Source organism: Aulonocara sp. 'chitande type north' Nkhata Bay, linkage group LG17 (assembly GCF_057382095.1).
Source record: "Aulonocara sp. 'chitande type north' Nkhata Bay isolate Kocher_YH1m ecotype deep benthic linkage group LG17, A_spYH_male_GT1.1, whole genome shotgun sequence".
NCBI lineage: Eukaryota > Metazoa > Chordata > Actinopteri > Cichliformes > Cichlidae > Aulonocara > Aulonocara sp. 'chitande type north' Nkhata Bay.
Window position 1 is genome coordinate 10,198,298 of NC_141360.1, and position 15,432 is coordinate 10,213,729.

Here is a 15,432-nt window from a genome sequence, read left to right on the forward strand (position 1 = left end):
TTTACTTGAACATTTAAAGGCACATGCTAAAGTCAGGCCTGTATGAGGCAGCGGTGGTCTTTCCATGCCTGGTCTGTTGAGCAGGCTTCACTCCATTTTAACCTAAGGCACATTTGGACATACTGTGCTACAACACTGCAGTCATTTGTGGCCCAGCCAACCTCCAAATGTGGCCTGAGACATTGGATCTCAGTACAATAAAGCACACACCTTTGACCTTTTAAACAAATGACTCAATATCTCAATCTACATACAAGTATTATGTATAAGCCATATGAAAAGAAAGCAAATATTTGAACTCTGCCAGCTGCAAAATAAATGTTTTGCCAGTGTGTATCTGAAAGTGAATATTTTATTGTATTTAATATTAATTTATCTAAAGTATATGTCTGTTTTGCAAATTCACAACTGCCTGTAACAAGTACAATGGGGTTAATAGTTCTTATATTCCTGACCTGCTTTACAGAGTTCACACCTGCAAGACTCATGCTGGTCACAGAGATAAGTTTGGAAGACATTTTCTTATATAAAGGCTGTGGGGACCCTATCTGCAACCAAGTGTGTTGGCTTAAAGTTAGCTAAACACATTTTTTACAGTCTTATATTACCTGCCCTGAGAGGTTGTAGTTGAACCCTAGTTCCCTTGAGATGGTCCAGTTTGCGTGATCTTCCACTGCATTCATGTCTGGGTATTTGACAGGACTACTAAAGTGGTCAAACTCCAGCTCTAGACATGGTGTTTCCTGGAAAAATAAAGATTAAAAAAATATTTTTTATAAAACGAAATACATTCGTATTCCTCATTTTGTGGTTACAGCTTGGTTATTTGTTTTGTTTGTTACATTTATTGACAAGATGTTATACGCAAATACCTTATTTGGGTTCGACCCAGTGACTCCGATGGGGTTCAGGAGGTCTTCAAGACCATGGGGGACAGGCCAGAGATTCAGAGCCATCTTGTTGGCCACCAGCGTGTGTGTATAATCAAACAAGTTGACATTACCCCATGCTAGTGGACAATGCTCCTGGGAAACAAGACAAACACAAATACCATGCATATTATTTCAAATCACAGAGATTTTTAACACGTGACAACTCTGACTAAAGTTTACCTCGCATAAAACTAAATATAATTATGATACAGTAAGAGAACTTGGCCCACAAAGGGGTTCAGACAAGAGACAGGATACTAAGACACTTGGTTCAGTGAGCCTTAAAACTGGTAATTTATCATCCATGCTGTCGAAACTCTGTACGGGCTCGGCAGGCTCCTTGGCACCAAGACCAAAGGTTAGGTTTCATTCTTGGTTAGAGAGACAAAAGTGATGCTCTTTGGTGGATGCTGTTAAATTGCCTTCTTAACTATAATGAAATAATGGCCACAGTTGCTAACTCTGAAAGGTTAAGTATATGTAAGTGAATGTGGTTGATACTTATTTTAATGGAACTGTGGTTAAATTATCTTTGTTATTCAGTAACAATGTATTTAACCATTCCATTCCCATCAAAGCTGCCTTTTAAAGGCCTGACAAAGGCTAGTAAAACGTTTCTGATAACATCTTGATCTTCACAGTGAATTTTCACTACAGGGCAGCATTTGAGCCAGATGACAAAGAGAGTGACAGATAGAGTTACAACATGCAAGCAACCAGTCAAAATGCACCTATTTATAGTAAGCTGTGGAACAATGGGCTGCTGTAAAAGGAGTGTTTATCTTTAATTCAGGTGGGGCATGAAAAAGCATCCACTAACCTGACCTCAACTTAACGTGGCACAACAAGAGACGGGACTCACCCCAGGCGTGTGTTACATTATCCACCATTGGGACACACTTCAAACACACTGATACACACATCTAGCTCTTCCCTCAATTCTTCCATCAGAAGGAGACGGAAAGATGAAAGAAAAATCAGCAAGTATGGTATATTGGCCACATCCACAAAAACAGACCCATGCCAGTTTTATACCACACAGTAAACATAGACACCATGTGGTGTAAACAACATGTAGAAAGACTTTTAATGCCACTTTGCAAGTATCAAGAAGAGGTCATTCTGCAGCTTGGAAAGACACCACAAATGATTTTCTGATCAAAAATTTGAAAAAACTAATTTGGAATCCACCACTTCCTGTTATTATGTTACTCTGATGTGAGTGAAGTGAGAATAACTAGCACTTTTCACCACATGCCTACACCTATTATATGAATGGAAAAGTCCCTCCAGCCGATTGTGTTTCTGTTGATGTTTTTTGCCACCACAGTGCCCACGGCTGATTAGTAATTAAACAGAGTCAAAAATGATACCACAGCGTCCATTTACTGTGGACACATATACTCAGACAAACTGACACACAGGGCACAGCAGGTTCATTCATGATGCACAAGCACACACACACGTCGGGTATTTATATCTTGTGGGGACATCTAATTGAGAGAATGCTTTCTCTAGCCACTTACTCTAAACATATTATAACCCTGACAGTAAAACCAAATTTTGAGTCTCAAAAATGCCTTCAAACTTGTGGGATTTTGGTCCCCACAAATATAGTAAACTTTGGTCCCCACAAAGATATGAACACACACACACACACACACACACACACACACACACACACACACACACACACACACACACACACACACCAATACATTTACATAGGTGCCTATTGACATTTACCATTTTAAAAATGAATACACATATCCTTTATTTGGGGCTTGCAAGAGATTTGCTGTCTATTTTAAATCATTTGTAATCATCAAAAATACCTTAAACTACCCAGGTTATTAAAGTTTCACTAAAAATGGAATTTTACAATTTTACCAATACCAACTAAAAGACGTAACAATGACAACCAACTGACACTTTCTATTTTTGCAAGCCAATTTCCTTTCAATGATGAACTCAAGCAGAGCTTTGGAGCTCTTTCCTACCTCCTTGGCTCCCTTTCTGCCCTTGACAGAGCAGATAGAAAGGCAGAGTCTGGCAGCACGGGGGATGTCTGGGATGTACATATCATACGTAAGCCACTCATTCCACCTGTAGCAAGAATGAAAGCAATTAGAAAAGTCCAGATATATATGAACAATAAAATCTCAGGTGCATCTTAAGCTATATTCCAAAAAGGTTCTTAAAAAAATCTCTAAGATCTACCAAACTATTTCCAGGTTCTATCTCAGAGAAAAATAAATGCTCACACACATTACAATGGCACACCTCTCACTGAGGTCACAGTATATTTTAAGCAACAAAATTTAATTACACAAACAAATGTCAGATGTCTTTGTTTTAACACACAAGGGCTCCAATATACATTCATCTAAATAATTTTCTTTATTTTGAGAGCGAGTGAGGACCAACACAGCATTCACAGTAATATAATCTGGCAGTTTAATGTTACTATCCTGAGCTAAACTGTTAACTTACCCTCCTGCCTCCAACTGCTTAATGTAAATGAGTAGTGTAGACTGTCTACAGGGAAACTTCGGTAAAACACAAAAGCGAATTAAAGCAGGATTCATTTTCTTTATCTGGCACGAAAATTGACTGTCACCAACTGCTGAGGTTTTCCATCTAAGGTTCAATATAGTGAACTGAGAGGCTGGACAATTACCTGGGATTAGAGCAGGGTACCCTCTGTGTATTTACATTGTCACACATCTGTTCACCTCCATGGTAAATGCCTGTCCTCACATATATCTATAAATAGAGAAGGAAAGCAAAATACATCAAAGAGGAAAGTTAAAGAAGAAAAATAATCTGGCAGTTTAAATAGATTCACAAATGGGATTCCACAAATCCACATGAGAGCTGCTTTCCCCCTTTATTGAGAATCACTGTTCACACCAGATCTCAGCAATGACTGCTAACAGGATGTAAGTAATGGTAAGATGTTGCAAACTGTCATATGAAACTACTCACAAGCAGTTCTTAGTTTCAGTTCATGTACTTATGTAACAATTGCTAAGTCAACTGCAAAAATGTAACTTCTGTTCTTTGGTGGCTTGACTGGTAACAAAAAGGTCAGCCCTCACACTTGAGCTGGCCCCACCTTGTCTATGTCCCGTATATTGACGTTAACATAGGTGGCACACAGGATTCGTATTCGTAGAGTCCCGTTGATGGTCCACAGAGACTTGGCAGCTGCCTCCCCATTCATATACGATGTTGCCGTGGAGATGCGTCGGGAATATGATGGCATGACAAAGTTATCTGTAGGCAATTGGGTGTACAGGCTGTCCTTAGCCATTAGCATCAGGTTAGGCATCCTGCCCAGCATGATGCAACTACGGATATACTAGAGGGAGAGACAGAGACGGGGAATGACGCAGAGAAGGACAGTTAGTAGAAAGTCTACACAGAGCTACTGAGCAGATAGAGTTTCACAGTGTCTAGGTGTGATGCTATGATGTCAACTGGTCATTTTCCAGGAACTGCAAAGGAAAAAAAGAAAATGGCACGTTTCTGGATTTTTCACCTTTTCTCTGAAGGTATGTTTCTGAAACATGTTTTTATGAGAGTGTTCTCGCAAAATGACATAAAATAGAATTCTTACAAGTAATGGACACATTTTACATATCTACAATACTTAGAATAAAAAGATCTTTAATGGATTTACTGATAAATATTGACCCAAAGGACTGCATGACCTTTTTTTCTTTAATTAAAATTACTTTTATTCCTTTAAGGCAGCAGGGCTGATTCAGTGTTAGGGTTTCAGTATGGGTCTGTCAATCACTGTATTCTATTGTGGCTTAGTTACGATGCAAGTAGATCAATACTCACTTGTACCATGTTTGTAAATGATTAAACTTTTGATAAAAACTCCTCTAGGTTTACAAGAAACTGTCGAATGATCACAGTCCACACAGTGTTATCGCTGCAGGATAAAGTTGCCAGCATCCCTATAGGGGCAAATTTCACTGACTGAAAGCCCAGGTTGCACTCTACAGGGAGTGCAGAATTATTAGGCAAATGAGTATTTTGTCCACATCATCCTCTTCATGCATGTTGTCTTACTCCAAGCTGTATAGGCTCGAAAGCCTACTACCAATTAAGCATATTAGGTGATGTGCATCTCTGTAATGAGAAGGGGTGTGGTCTAATGACATCAACACCCTATATCAGGTGTGCATAATTATTAGGCAACGTCCTGTCCTTTGGCAAAATGGGTCAAAAGAAGGACTTGACAGGCTCAGAAAAGTCAAAGATAGTGAGATATCTTGCAGAGGGATGCAGCAGTCTCAAAATTGCAAAGCTTCTGAAGCGTGATCATCGAACAATCAAGCGTTTCATTCAAAATAGTCAACAGGGTCGCAAGAAGCGTGTGGAAAAACCAAGGCGCAAAATAACTGCCCATGAACTGAGAAAAGTCAAGCGTGCAGCTGCCAAGATGCCACTTGCCACCAGTTTGGCCATATTTCAGAGCTGCAACATCACTGGAGTGCCCAAAAGCACAAGGTGTGCAATACTCAGAGACATGGCCAAGGTAAGAAAGGCTGAAAGACGACCACCACTGAACAAGACACACAAGCTGAAACGTCAAGACTGGGCCAAGAAATATCTCAAGACTGGTTTTTCTAAGGTTTTATGGACTGATGAAATGAGAGTGAGTCTTGATGGGCCAGATGGATGGGCCCGTGGCTGGATTGGTAAAGGCAGAGAGCTCCAGTCCGACGCCAGCAAGGTGGAGGTGGAGTACTGGTTTGGGCTGGTATCATCAAAGATGAGCTTGTGGGGCCTTTTCGGGTTGAGGATGGAGTCAAGCTCAACTCCCAGTCCTACTGCCAGTTTCTGGAAGACACCTTCAAGCAGTGGTACAGGAAGAAGTCTGCATCCTTCAAGAAAAACATGATTTTCATGCAGGACAATGCTCCATCACACGCGTCCAAGTACTCCACAGCGTGGCTGGCAAGAAAGGGTATAAAAGAAGAAAAACTAATGACATGGCCACCTTGTTCACCTGATCTGAACCCCATTGAGAACCTGTGGTCCATCATCAAATGTGAGATTTACAAGGAGGGAAAACAGTACACCTCTCTGAACAGTGTCTGGGAGGCTGTGGTTGCTGCTGCACGCAATGTTGATGGTGAACAGATCAAAACACTGACAGAATCCATGGATGGCAGGCTTTTGAGTGTCCTTGCAAAGAAAGGTGGCTATATTGGTCGCTGATTTGTTTTTGTTTTGTTTTTGAATGTCAGAAATGTATATTTGTGAATGTGGAGATGTTATATTGGTTTCACTGGTAAAAATAAATAATTGAAATCGGTATATATTTGTTTTTTGTTAAGTTGCCTAATAATTATGCACAGTAATAGTCACCTGCACACACAGATATCCCCCTAAAATAGCTAAAACTAAAAACAAACTAAAAACTACTTCCAAAAACATTCAGCTTTGATATTAATGAGTTTTTTGGGTTCATTGAGAACATGGTTGTTGTTCAATAATAACATTATTCCTCAAAAATACAACTTGCCTAATAATTCTGCACTCCCTGTAGGTGTGTGTGGCTGCAATCAGCCAGGATTTTTCCCCCATAGAAGTTTGCTGAATGAGGATTTGGGTAGGAAAAAAAAAAACCAGAAGTGCAGTTTTTGCATCAGAAACTGCTCAATAAACTCTATTTTTTGGACATAGCTACGAGAGACACAGCAAACAGTGAGTTAAGATAAAAAAAATATTGGACATATCGGAAAGTCCAGCTGTTCATGATTATGTAATTGCATGGCTGTTTGTGTGCACAGCTGTTGTGTCAAATTTATCTGTGCAGTATGCCTTTTTACCTTGTACTGGCTGATGGGGTACTTTTCCAGCAGGTACTCGTCACAGCCGCAGACTTTGAGGATGTATTTACCCTGATATTCCTGAACACACATCTTTAGCTGCTCTGGGGACAGCAGCATGCTTCGTGTCTTCTTACGAATGGCCTCTGCAATCACCTGCAGAGCACCATACATGCAGATATTAAAGGTGGTGAGTATTATTTATTACTGGACTGTTGTATGGCTGGTATTCACACTGCTCAGGTATCTTACCTGTTCAGGCACACAGTCGTGGTTGATCTTCAGTGTGTACTTTTGCTTGTCATTATTTGGAGAAACAATCACCCATATTACAACAATAATTTGACCTACCAAAAAAAGAGACACAAAAATAGATCAAAACACTTTTCCATTGCACTGACAAAAAAACAAAACAAAATTAACTATCGTAAGGGTTAGGATATTCATTTGAGTACTATGACTAATATAATAGCATTACACCACTTACATAAACCTAATAACTGCTATAGATAAATCATTAGACCGGATAGTTTACATTAACCATGAAGAAAATTTAAATGCCCACTAGATTCCTGTTTTTTTGTATTTCACATGTAAAAGTTTTCTTTATATATAATGTTCGTAAAAAACAAAACAAAACAAAAAAACCACACACACATATGAGCCCTGCATTTTCAAAATGTTTTTCCCTAGAGAAAATAAAAGAAAAAAATATGGATCATTGACAAAAGTTCTTGCCTACCTTTGTCCAGTTTGCTATAGATGTGTTTGGGAAGTTCCTGTGTTGACTCTACATTAGGTGGGTAAACGTACAGCGCTCTGCTGTGGGGCCCACTGGCATCTCTCAGCTCCACAGAGTCTTTACAAACATTCAGGATGTTTCTCCTGAAGTCCTGAACCTCAGAGTCCTTCACAAGGTCAAACTCACACACAGGCATACCAATCGCGAAACCTAACAGAACAGAAACAAGAAATGGCTTAAAAGTTTTAGTAAAGTCATCAGACAATCTTTTTAGCTTGCCTCCTAACAAAATTCTGAGTAATTCACAGATTGTTGCATCTTCACACTCTTTTTGGTTTATCAACAATCAGTAATAAACGGGAAAAAAAATACTCACTTAAAATTGACTGTTTTGCTACACTTAGATTTCTTTTAACTTAACAGACACATATAAAGATATTGTATGATATGATATATTATATTATAATATAATTGACTTATCATTTATTTATTTATTTTTAATAACAATGTTGGAGCACAACCACTACTTAACAAATAAAATGAAACTCTCACCAATCTCTCTGTTGAGGATCTTTTCCTCTCTGTTGCCAACTGGTTCAATGACCTTGAGGAAAGGCTGAAAGAGTCGGAGGTCGCACAGCCTCCGGGTTTCATCATAGAACTCCTCCCGCTCTGCTTCCTGTAGGAACGGAAAAAACAAGAGGTTGCGTTCTATATTCCATTTTCGTTTATTGTTTTTCATGAAAGCTAACAATGAACTGTTGTGGTAGCCAGCAGTCTCTCTATAGGTGTAAAATGGATGGTTCAGAAAAGCACAAATGTGTTTAAAGGTCTTGAATAAAGATGAATGTTTATTTTTTTTGTAAAACCATCCAATTAAAACAAAGTGGGTTACCCCTGTAATTTTCACAAAACTGGAACACAGATTTAGAGAGTTTAGATATTCAACTGAGTGAGAGTTCTCACCTGTGTAACGCTGACGAAGATGTAGGATGTCTCTTCCTGTAAGAGGTGATGGAGAGGATATTTTCGGGCCTCCTTAAACAGCTCATGTTTGATGGTGATGAGCGTGGCCTCACGGAGACACTCCAGGGTCAGAATCATCCCATTGGGCAGAAGGCAGTCCACCAGAATCCTGCAGAATAGCCCATCATCATTACAAAATGTTCATGTTCAGCATTACGATTTACTTTGCGCAACTTACGCTTTCTTTGGGAATTGGATATGGCATTTACAAAACAAACACATACAATTAATTTTTTATTTCCAGTAAAGGAAATTAAAGAGCTAATAAAGTCCTTCTGTGCACAACAGTGATAGCAACTTCATTTCTTTTCACAGAACAATCCAGCATGTCATACCTGGGGGGCATCAGGTGGATGCCCCATAGCTCCCCTGAGGATGGCCTGGGAGGCATCTTTCTCTCTGTCTCCCAGCTCAGTTACACAGATAAGCTGCAGAGTGCAACCTGAAAAAGAGCAACACTCATTAGTGCAAATAACAGGAAATTCTGTTAAGCTCAAGTTGCAATGGTGACACCAATCAAAACAACTAGAGTGCTTCAATACAGTTTATATGATGCATTTGTTCATGAAATATATCAAGTCAAAAACATGACCAACTGGCAAATCTTGTTCGAATGCGTATGAGCAACATACACAAGGTAACCCATTGCACGTTCATTGTGACTTTAAACACTCCATTAAGCACCTTAATGCATGAAATTTGATGAGTTATGGCCCAACAGGAGCTACATCTGCTTGAATGGTTGCCAGCACCGCTTGCTCAATCTGCTTTACTTCCAAGTCACTGTGGTTTAGGCTCAGCTGTGCTCAGTGAGTTAAAGAGAACAAACATGTTCGATCAACCACATTAAAGCAGGGCTGAAACTAGTTCTGTGAGCGCAGCACACACAGCATGTGCAAAAACTGGAAGAGTTTGTCAGTCGAGAGTATATTACCGGCATAACTGTTTGTTTGTTTTTTTAAAAAGAGATTTACCTTACAGATAACATTACTATAGACAAATGCTTACTAGTTGATCACAAAGACCCATAAAGCATATTATCAAAAATTAATTTCTATATAGCCTTTACCCAAAGCAAGAGTAATCTAAAATATTAAATTATTCAGCTTTAAACATCTGTTGTTATACATGAAGCTAATTTGGAGTAACATTCCTGTCACATTGGTTTTCCACCCTGCCCTCACAAGAAAATACATTTTTACTCAATTACTGTCTGTTTGGTTTAGCAATGTCATGAAGACAACCTTTGTTTGGATTCAGTCACATTTCCTGATCACTGTTCTAGTCTTGCACTCTCCTATATTTAGAGCATCACCTTGTAAAATTTCCAGTCCATTTGTTAGCAAGTCAAACTTCTGCCTGGGTTACCATTTGCTATCCTGAAACCATTAGTAGATTAGATATGTTTTGAAGTGGAGGTATATGAGATATCCCTATAGTCAGTATATTAAGACAATAAAGGGTACGTAATAGACAGAACTACAAGCACAGACACCAAGTAATGTACTACTATGGAAGGGATCAGCAACAATAACCTTACCAGTCCTTTGTGATATCTGTTACAATATAACAGCTTCTTCAAAGCCATCAGACTTCATTGACAAAAAGTTATTTATATTGTATTTAAAAGGTATATAACCTTCTTGATAAGTTCGTTTTTTTAAGTTCTTGTTTGACTATCCTGTTCTAACAAAGTTATTCAGATTTGAATTAACCCTCTAAAACATGTAGAACCATGAGAAACTGCTGTGTGAGAGCATGTTTAATCTGTGAAAACATTCCAAATTCAGAGCACACTTGAAATATTTTAGGCAAAAGTCAACCATATCCTTTTGGGAATCCAGGAGGGTTGAGCGTCTATTTGATTCTCTAAGGCAGAGATCAAATCCAGCCAAAGACTTTCTCCACAACCCTAAAAATAACAATGCCTGTCTTCTATCCCACTTTCACAAATTATCAAATTGTAGCACCCTGTAACAAGATGCCTACACCCTGCATTTCAACACATCCACATCAATACTTACTATAAGATTGGAAATCTGATGACCGCATAGTAACTGTACCCAAGCCACTCAGACACACATTCGCCATGGTCAGCTTAAGGTTTGAATGGTCAATCTGTGCTTAAAACTCTTCGTTTTCTTCAGTCAATGGCTAAGGAAAGCCAGGTGACCCAGTGCTGACCTATTCATTCAGATTCAGTTAAAGCTACCAAAACACAGTTTGACATCTTTGTCTTTCCAAAAGCAAATTAAAAGAAGGTGGAAAAAAGAACAGTGTTTGAGACTCCTCTATGCAAAGGCTCTTCCTTGCCTCGGCAGATACAAGTTGGATGCTGTTGAAATTTTAATTCTAAACTGTCTGCATAAATGTTTCATGCAAATTGATCCATGTAGATTCATCTATATTTTCATACCTGAATTCATTCATAAAGAATAAAAAACATAGAACTGCGTCAGACTTTGCACAAATTATGAAGATCTGCTGTCTTAGAACAAGTAAAAACTCATCTTTATAATAATAATAACAGAATTATTTACACACTTTTGCAAAAAATTCAGAATTAAGAATTACAAACAATTCATTTTAAATTACTATATTTGCTGAGTGTCACCACTAACAGTCTAATTTCTTCTTACCATCCCACAGACACTGGAAAATCTGGATTTTATATTTTAAGCATTGCAGTGAGATTTGCATTTTGGGCCAACAGATCAGCTACTCATGTCCTACATCAGTTTCTTATTTTTTTTAAGTTTATTTTATTATTTTTTTTAATATCAACACTGATGTCCAAACTTATCTTAATTTACCCGAGCCACAGGGAGTTTTCATCTCCTTTCTTGGTTTCTCTATTACTGCACAACACTGCCCCTGCCACTGCTCTCCACTTCACTTAAATGTAAACGTATTTCTTTATAAACAGAGAAACACAGCAGCATGTAGATAGTATGCAAATTGCAGGCAGCAGCGTAAGCCTGTGGATTTGGAATGAATCTGATTCACTAACACAAACAAAGTTGTAAGAACAAAACTGGCGGTGCACACGTGTCATGAATCTGATGGTGATTTTGCATGCACCTAATTTTTTGTGCAGGGTAAGAACATTTCCATGCACATATTAGTGAATGAGACCCATTGTGAACTGTAGACAAGTACTACTTATGTCAGCCAACACAAATACTACATCAGGCATAGACAGACCCACTCTGAGCCAGGAAAGAAAGTAGAAGAAGAGAGGAAAAAAAACAAACAAAAAAAAAACAAAAAACCTATCTACATGGAAAAAAATTATACTTTTTGAAAATTTTTTAGTAAAATGTTAAGTTAGTTAGTGTTTAGAAAAAGTTGTAAGAGTAACTTTTTTCACTGAGAAAAAAAATAATATATTGGTCAAGCAGGTAGGAGCTGTTACTGCTCATTTTATTCTAAAAGAACAGTTAGTTAAGGAATGTGATGGCACTAAACACTAATAGAGCCTGTGATAGCTACAAAGAGCATCAGACTGGAGTTATCAGGCAATACTTTGATCTAATTTTACAATACCAATGTTGCCATTACATCCCACTGCCCTACACAATAGGCGCCTGGGCCTGCAGCATTTCTCTTGGGGTCTAGATCACATGGTGTGAGTGAGTGAGTGAGTGAGTGAGTGAGTGAGTGAGTGAGTGAGTGAGTGAGTGAGTGAGGCATCTGGCAAGATGCCTTTTGGTGCCCAACTTTGGAAATGTACTGAGGGTCTGACTTGTTGGGAGGACACCACAGGAAATATCCATAATATGCAGGTAGAGTTTAATTGTGGAGGTCTTTATCACCACATTCACCCACTACCCCTTGTCTTTTTCAATGTATAATACCAATTGGAAATTTGGAGAGCTAAATGACAGGTTAATGTTTTTGCACCTATTGCAAACCAGCACTGCTGTAAAAAAACAAAACAAAACATATAAGTCACACAATAAAATAAAATAAAAAAATCCAAATTCTATGAATAAATTCAATTAAATTCAAACAGCAGGGTCTTGTAAGATAAAGAATCCTACAATAATACATTGACAATTGGCAATGGTTGGAAGGAAAAACTCCCTTATAACAGGAAGAAACCTCCAGAAGAACCAGGCTAAGAAAGGGGTAGGCATCTACCATGACTGGTGAGTGGAGGAAGACAAGATAATTTTGATATCAATTTAAAATAGAGCCATGCATGTCCCAAATGCAGTATAATAAATAAATTCCAGTGTGATTAAATTACTAAGAACAAATTAAGACTAACTTAAAAACTGAAAACATACAAGTAAATTTATAACAACACTATACTGATGAAGCAAGCTGGAGTTCCACAGGCAGGCAATTTCACACTTGAAGCCCTAACAGCAAACACCCAGTCGCCTTTTGCCCTAGTTTATTCAAGGGACAAAATGATCAAAGTTATAAAATAAGAGGAGCAAGAGTAGAAACAGGGGAAACCCCCTGAATGGAGTAATGCTACAGCTGCTCTAAGTTCTCTGCCCAACTTAAGGTTTGTGACAGAGAGAAAAAAATGCCTGCTAGTTACAAGAAAGGAAAACGGCAAACTCTGTTTACAAAGAACTGCACCATGAATATGTACAAAAACAAGCTAAAATAGAAAACCCTCAGTAAGAACAACCCACCCATTGAGCAGTTCTGCGATGTGTAACCCTGATCAGGATGCAGCTAAGCACTTCAGGACAAAAGAGGAAGCTTCTTCACAACACAGGATGTGGGGCAAGGGGAAACACTGGCCTAGACACAAGCTTGCTTTGAATACTGTCACAACTATACAATAGATGTGTGGGCTAGCCACAGCAGGCTGGCAAGATCAAACATATGCTCGGTCTTTACAACAATCAGCTCAATAGCCCTGTGGTTAACACTAGGTTTGGCCAGTTGCACCACACTGCAAAACAAAGGAAGCTATGGGCAAACAGTGATTGACATCTAGTTTCCTCAGTCTACAGAGTGAGCTTTACCGATTCAACTATCAGTTACCGGAGACATGACTATGTTACATATAAAGCGTCTTTGCTGGACAGTGAACAGAAGACTGAGACACCGGGAGATGAATGTGAAACATACCTTAGAAAAACGCCCTCCTATTTGGACGATGGGGCAGTTCCACCCTTCATGTTTCAATCCATCTTCACGTTGTCACTGAAATGTTTGAGGAGAAAATCATAACACAAACAACAACACAGCCTGCATCAGCAGCAATTCGAGTGATTCACACTGCCTAGCAGCAGGTTAGCTAACACTGTGTTTGGGAATGACAGCTCAGAGATGACAACTACTTTACAACGTTTCACGCTATAGATAAAACAATTACACAGTCTCGACAACAGCGTTTATAACCATTCCGCCTCTGGGGAACTACAAACATTATCATTCGACTAATGTACGCCAGACTGGAAATTGTTAATGTTAGCCCCCTTCTTCTAACGTTAGCTAATAGCTAATAGTGAACCGTGTTGGGGAAAAATATATTCCCAACATAAAGAACGGGTCGTGTGTCTAATGAGGGGTGCAGATATAGCTAATTTAATGGAAGAACCTACCCATATGGCTTGGCGTCAACACGGCGACGTGTTCGTGCGCTAAAAGGCTTCCCCCGGCTAATGCCAGTTAGCCAGCTTTCCTGCTAGCCAACCCCTCCGGTTCCCAACGGTGGCTCCCGGCGCCGGTCAAAGCAGGCTGTTATCCGTCTGTCAGCTTCTGCGCCAGCTATCCGTGACAGCAGCCCCGCACTGACAATCAGCTCGCTTTTGTTTTGAATTATAAGCCACACAGTAAGTAAAGACAGACCTGCCTGTCCGGTCACGGGGACTCAACCTGAGGATGTTATGACCAGCTAAACTGCTGGTCGACTGGACAAGTTGTCTTGCTGCTGCGACAATGCAGCCACGCTGTCTGTCTAGGGCCCTCCTCCCTTCCCATGAAACACACACAAACACGCACACACACAAACACGCACCGAGAGTGAAACTGCGTGGGATTTATCGGTGTCATATATTTGTGGTATGAGGCGTGTGACTCACTTACATTTCAAACAGCAAAACAGATCCTATTAGAGAATCGCACTACATTGTCGCAGTGAGTTACAAAAATGTGTTTGTGGGTGTGCCTCACACTTTTTTGTTTTGTTTTTACAAAGTGGACCATAGGCTTAATTTTCATCTACAGGGAGCGGAAGTCAGAGCACTGAAAAATAGCTAGAAAAAAAAATAGCTAGAAGAAAAAATCTAAAAACAAAACTATATATATATATATATATATATATATATATATATATATATATATATGTGTGTGTGTGTGTGTGTGTGTGTGTGTGTGTGTGTGTGTGTGTGTGTGTGTGTGTGTGTGTGTGTGTGGAGAGAGAGAGAAAGCGATGATAGTATGATTGTTGACATTAAAAACAAACATAAAACAAACAACCAAAACACTATTATTGCCATTATAATAATTATTAATAAAACTAATAATTGTTTATGTTTTATTTGTACATCTTATTCGCATTTTTAATGCCAGCGTTAGTGCGGCTGTTTTCTCTGCCAGCAGGGGTGATCTGATTGTATGACAGAGGTGTAACATAGTTATACGATGTGTCTTGATTGCCACCCATGTTAAGGAGCAGAGAAGCAGCAGTGGCATCGGAAATGGACTGTACCAAGAAGGAGAGGGGAGGTTAGGGGAATCCAGGCTGGGTTTATGTCATTAAAATCTAGTTTAGAGAATAAGAACATCGTTGCTGATGTTTAATGTGAAAACACCCGCACATCTGGCATGTAAGTCAAGGATTAGCACTTTTTCTCCCTTGGTGTCGCCTTCTGAATTTCCACTCTCCTCTCTCGGGCACCCCTCC

General features: G+C 39.2%; 1 protein-coding gene across 1 annotated transcript in view; it reads right to left on the minus strand.

The window, feature by feature from the left end:
* The window catches only part of LOC147309652 (phosphatidylinositol 4,5-bisphosphate 3-kinase catalytic subunit alpha isoform-like), a 25,757-nt gene extending 11,277 nt beyond the window's left edge, over positions 1-14,480 (minus strand). Inside the window, exons 1-13 of the mRNA XM_086270157.1 lie at positions 14,129-14,480; positions 13,653-13,727; positions 8,891-8,997; positions 8,496-8,664; positions 8,082-8,208; positions 7,530-7,739; positions 7,040-7,134; positions 6,788-6,943; positions 4,051-4,296; positions 3,613-3,698; positions 2,933-3,038; positions 873-1,025; positions 609-743 (exon numbers count right to left, since the gene is read on the minus strand). Of these exons, the coding sequence (XP_086126283.1) occupies positions 609-743; positions 873-1,025; positions 2,933-3,038; positions 3,613-3,698; positions 4,051-4,296; positions 6,788-6,943; positions 7,040-7,134; positions 7,530-7,739; positions 8,082-8,208; positions 8,496-8,664; positions 8,891-8,946 (1,539 nt within the window). The 5' untranslated portion in view covers positions 8,947-8,997; positions 13,653-13,727; positions 14,129-14,480. The remainder of the gene's footprint in view (positions 1-608; positions 744-872; positions 1,026-2,932; positions 3,039-3,612; positions 3,699-4,050; positions 4,297-6,787; positions 6,944-7,039; positions 7,135-7,529; positions 7,740-8,081; positions 8,209-8,495; positions 8,665-8,890; positions 8,998-13,652; positions 13,728-14,128) is intronic.
* Positions 14,481-15,432: the final 952 nt, after the last annotated feature.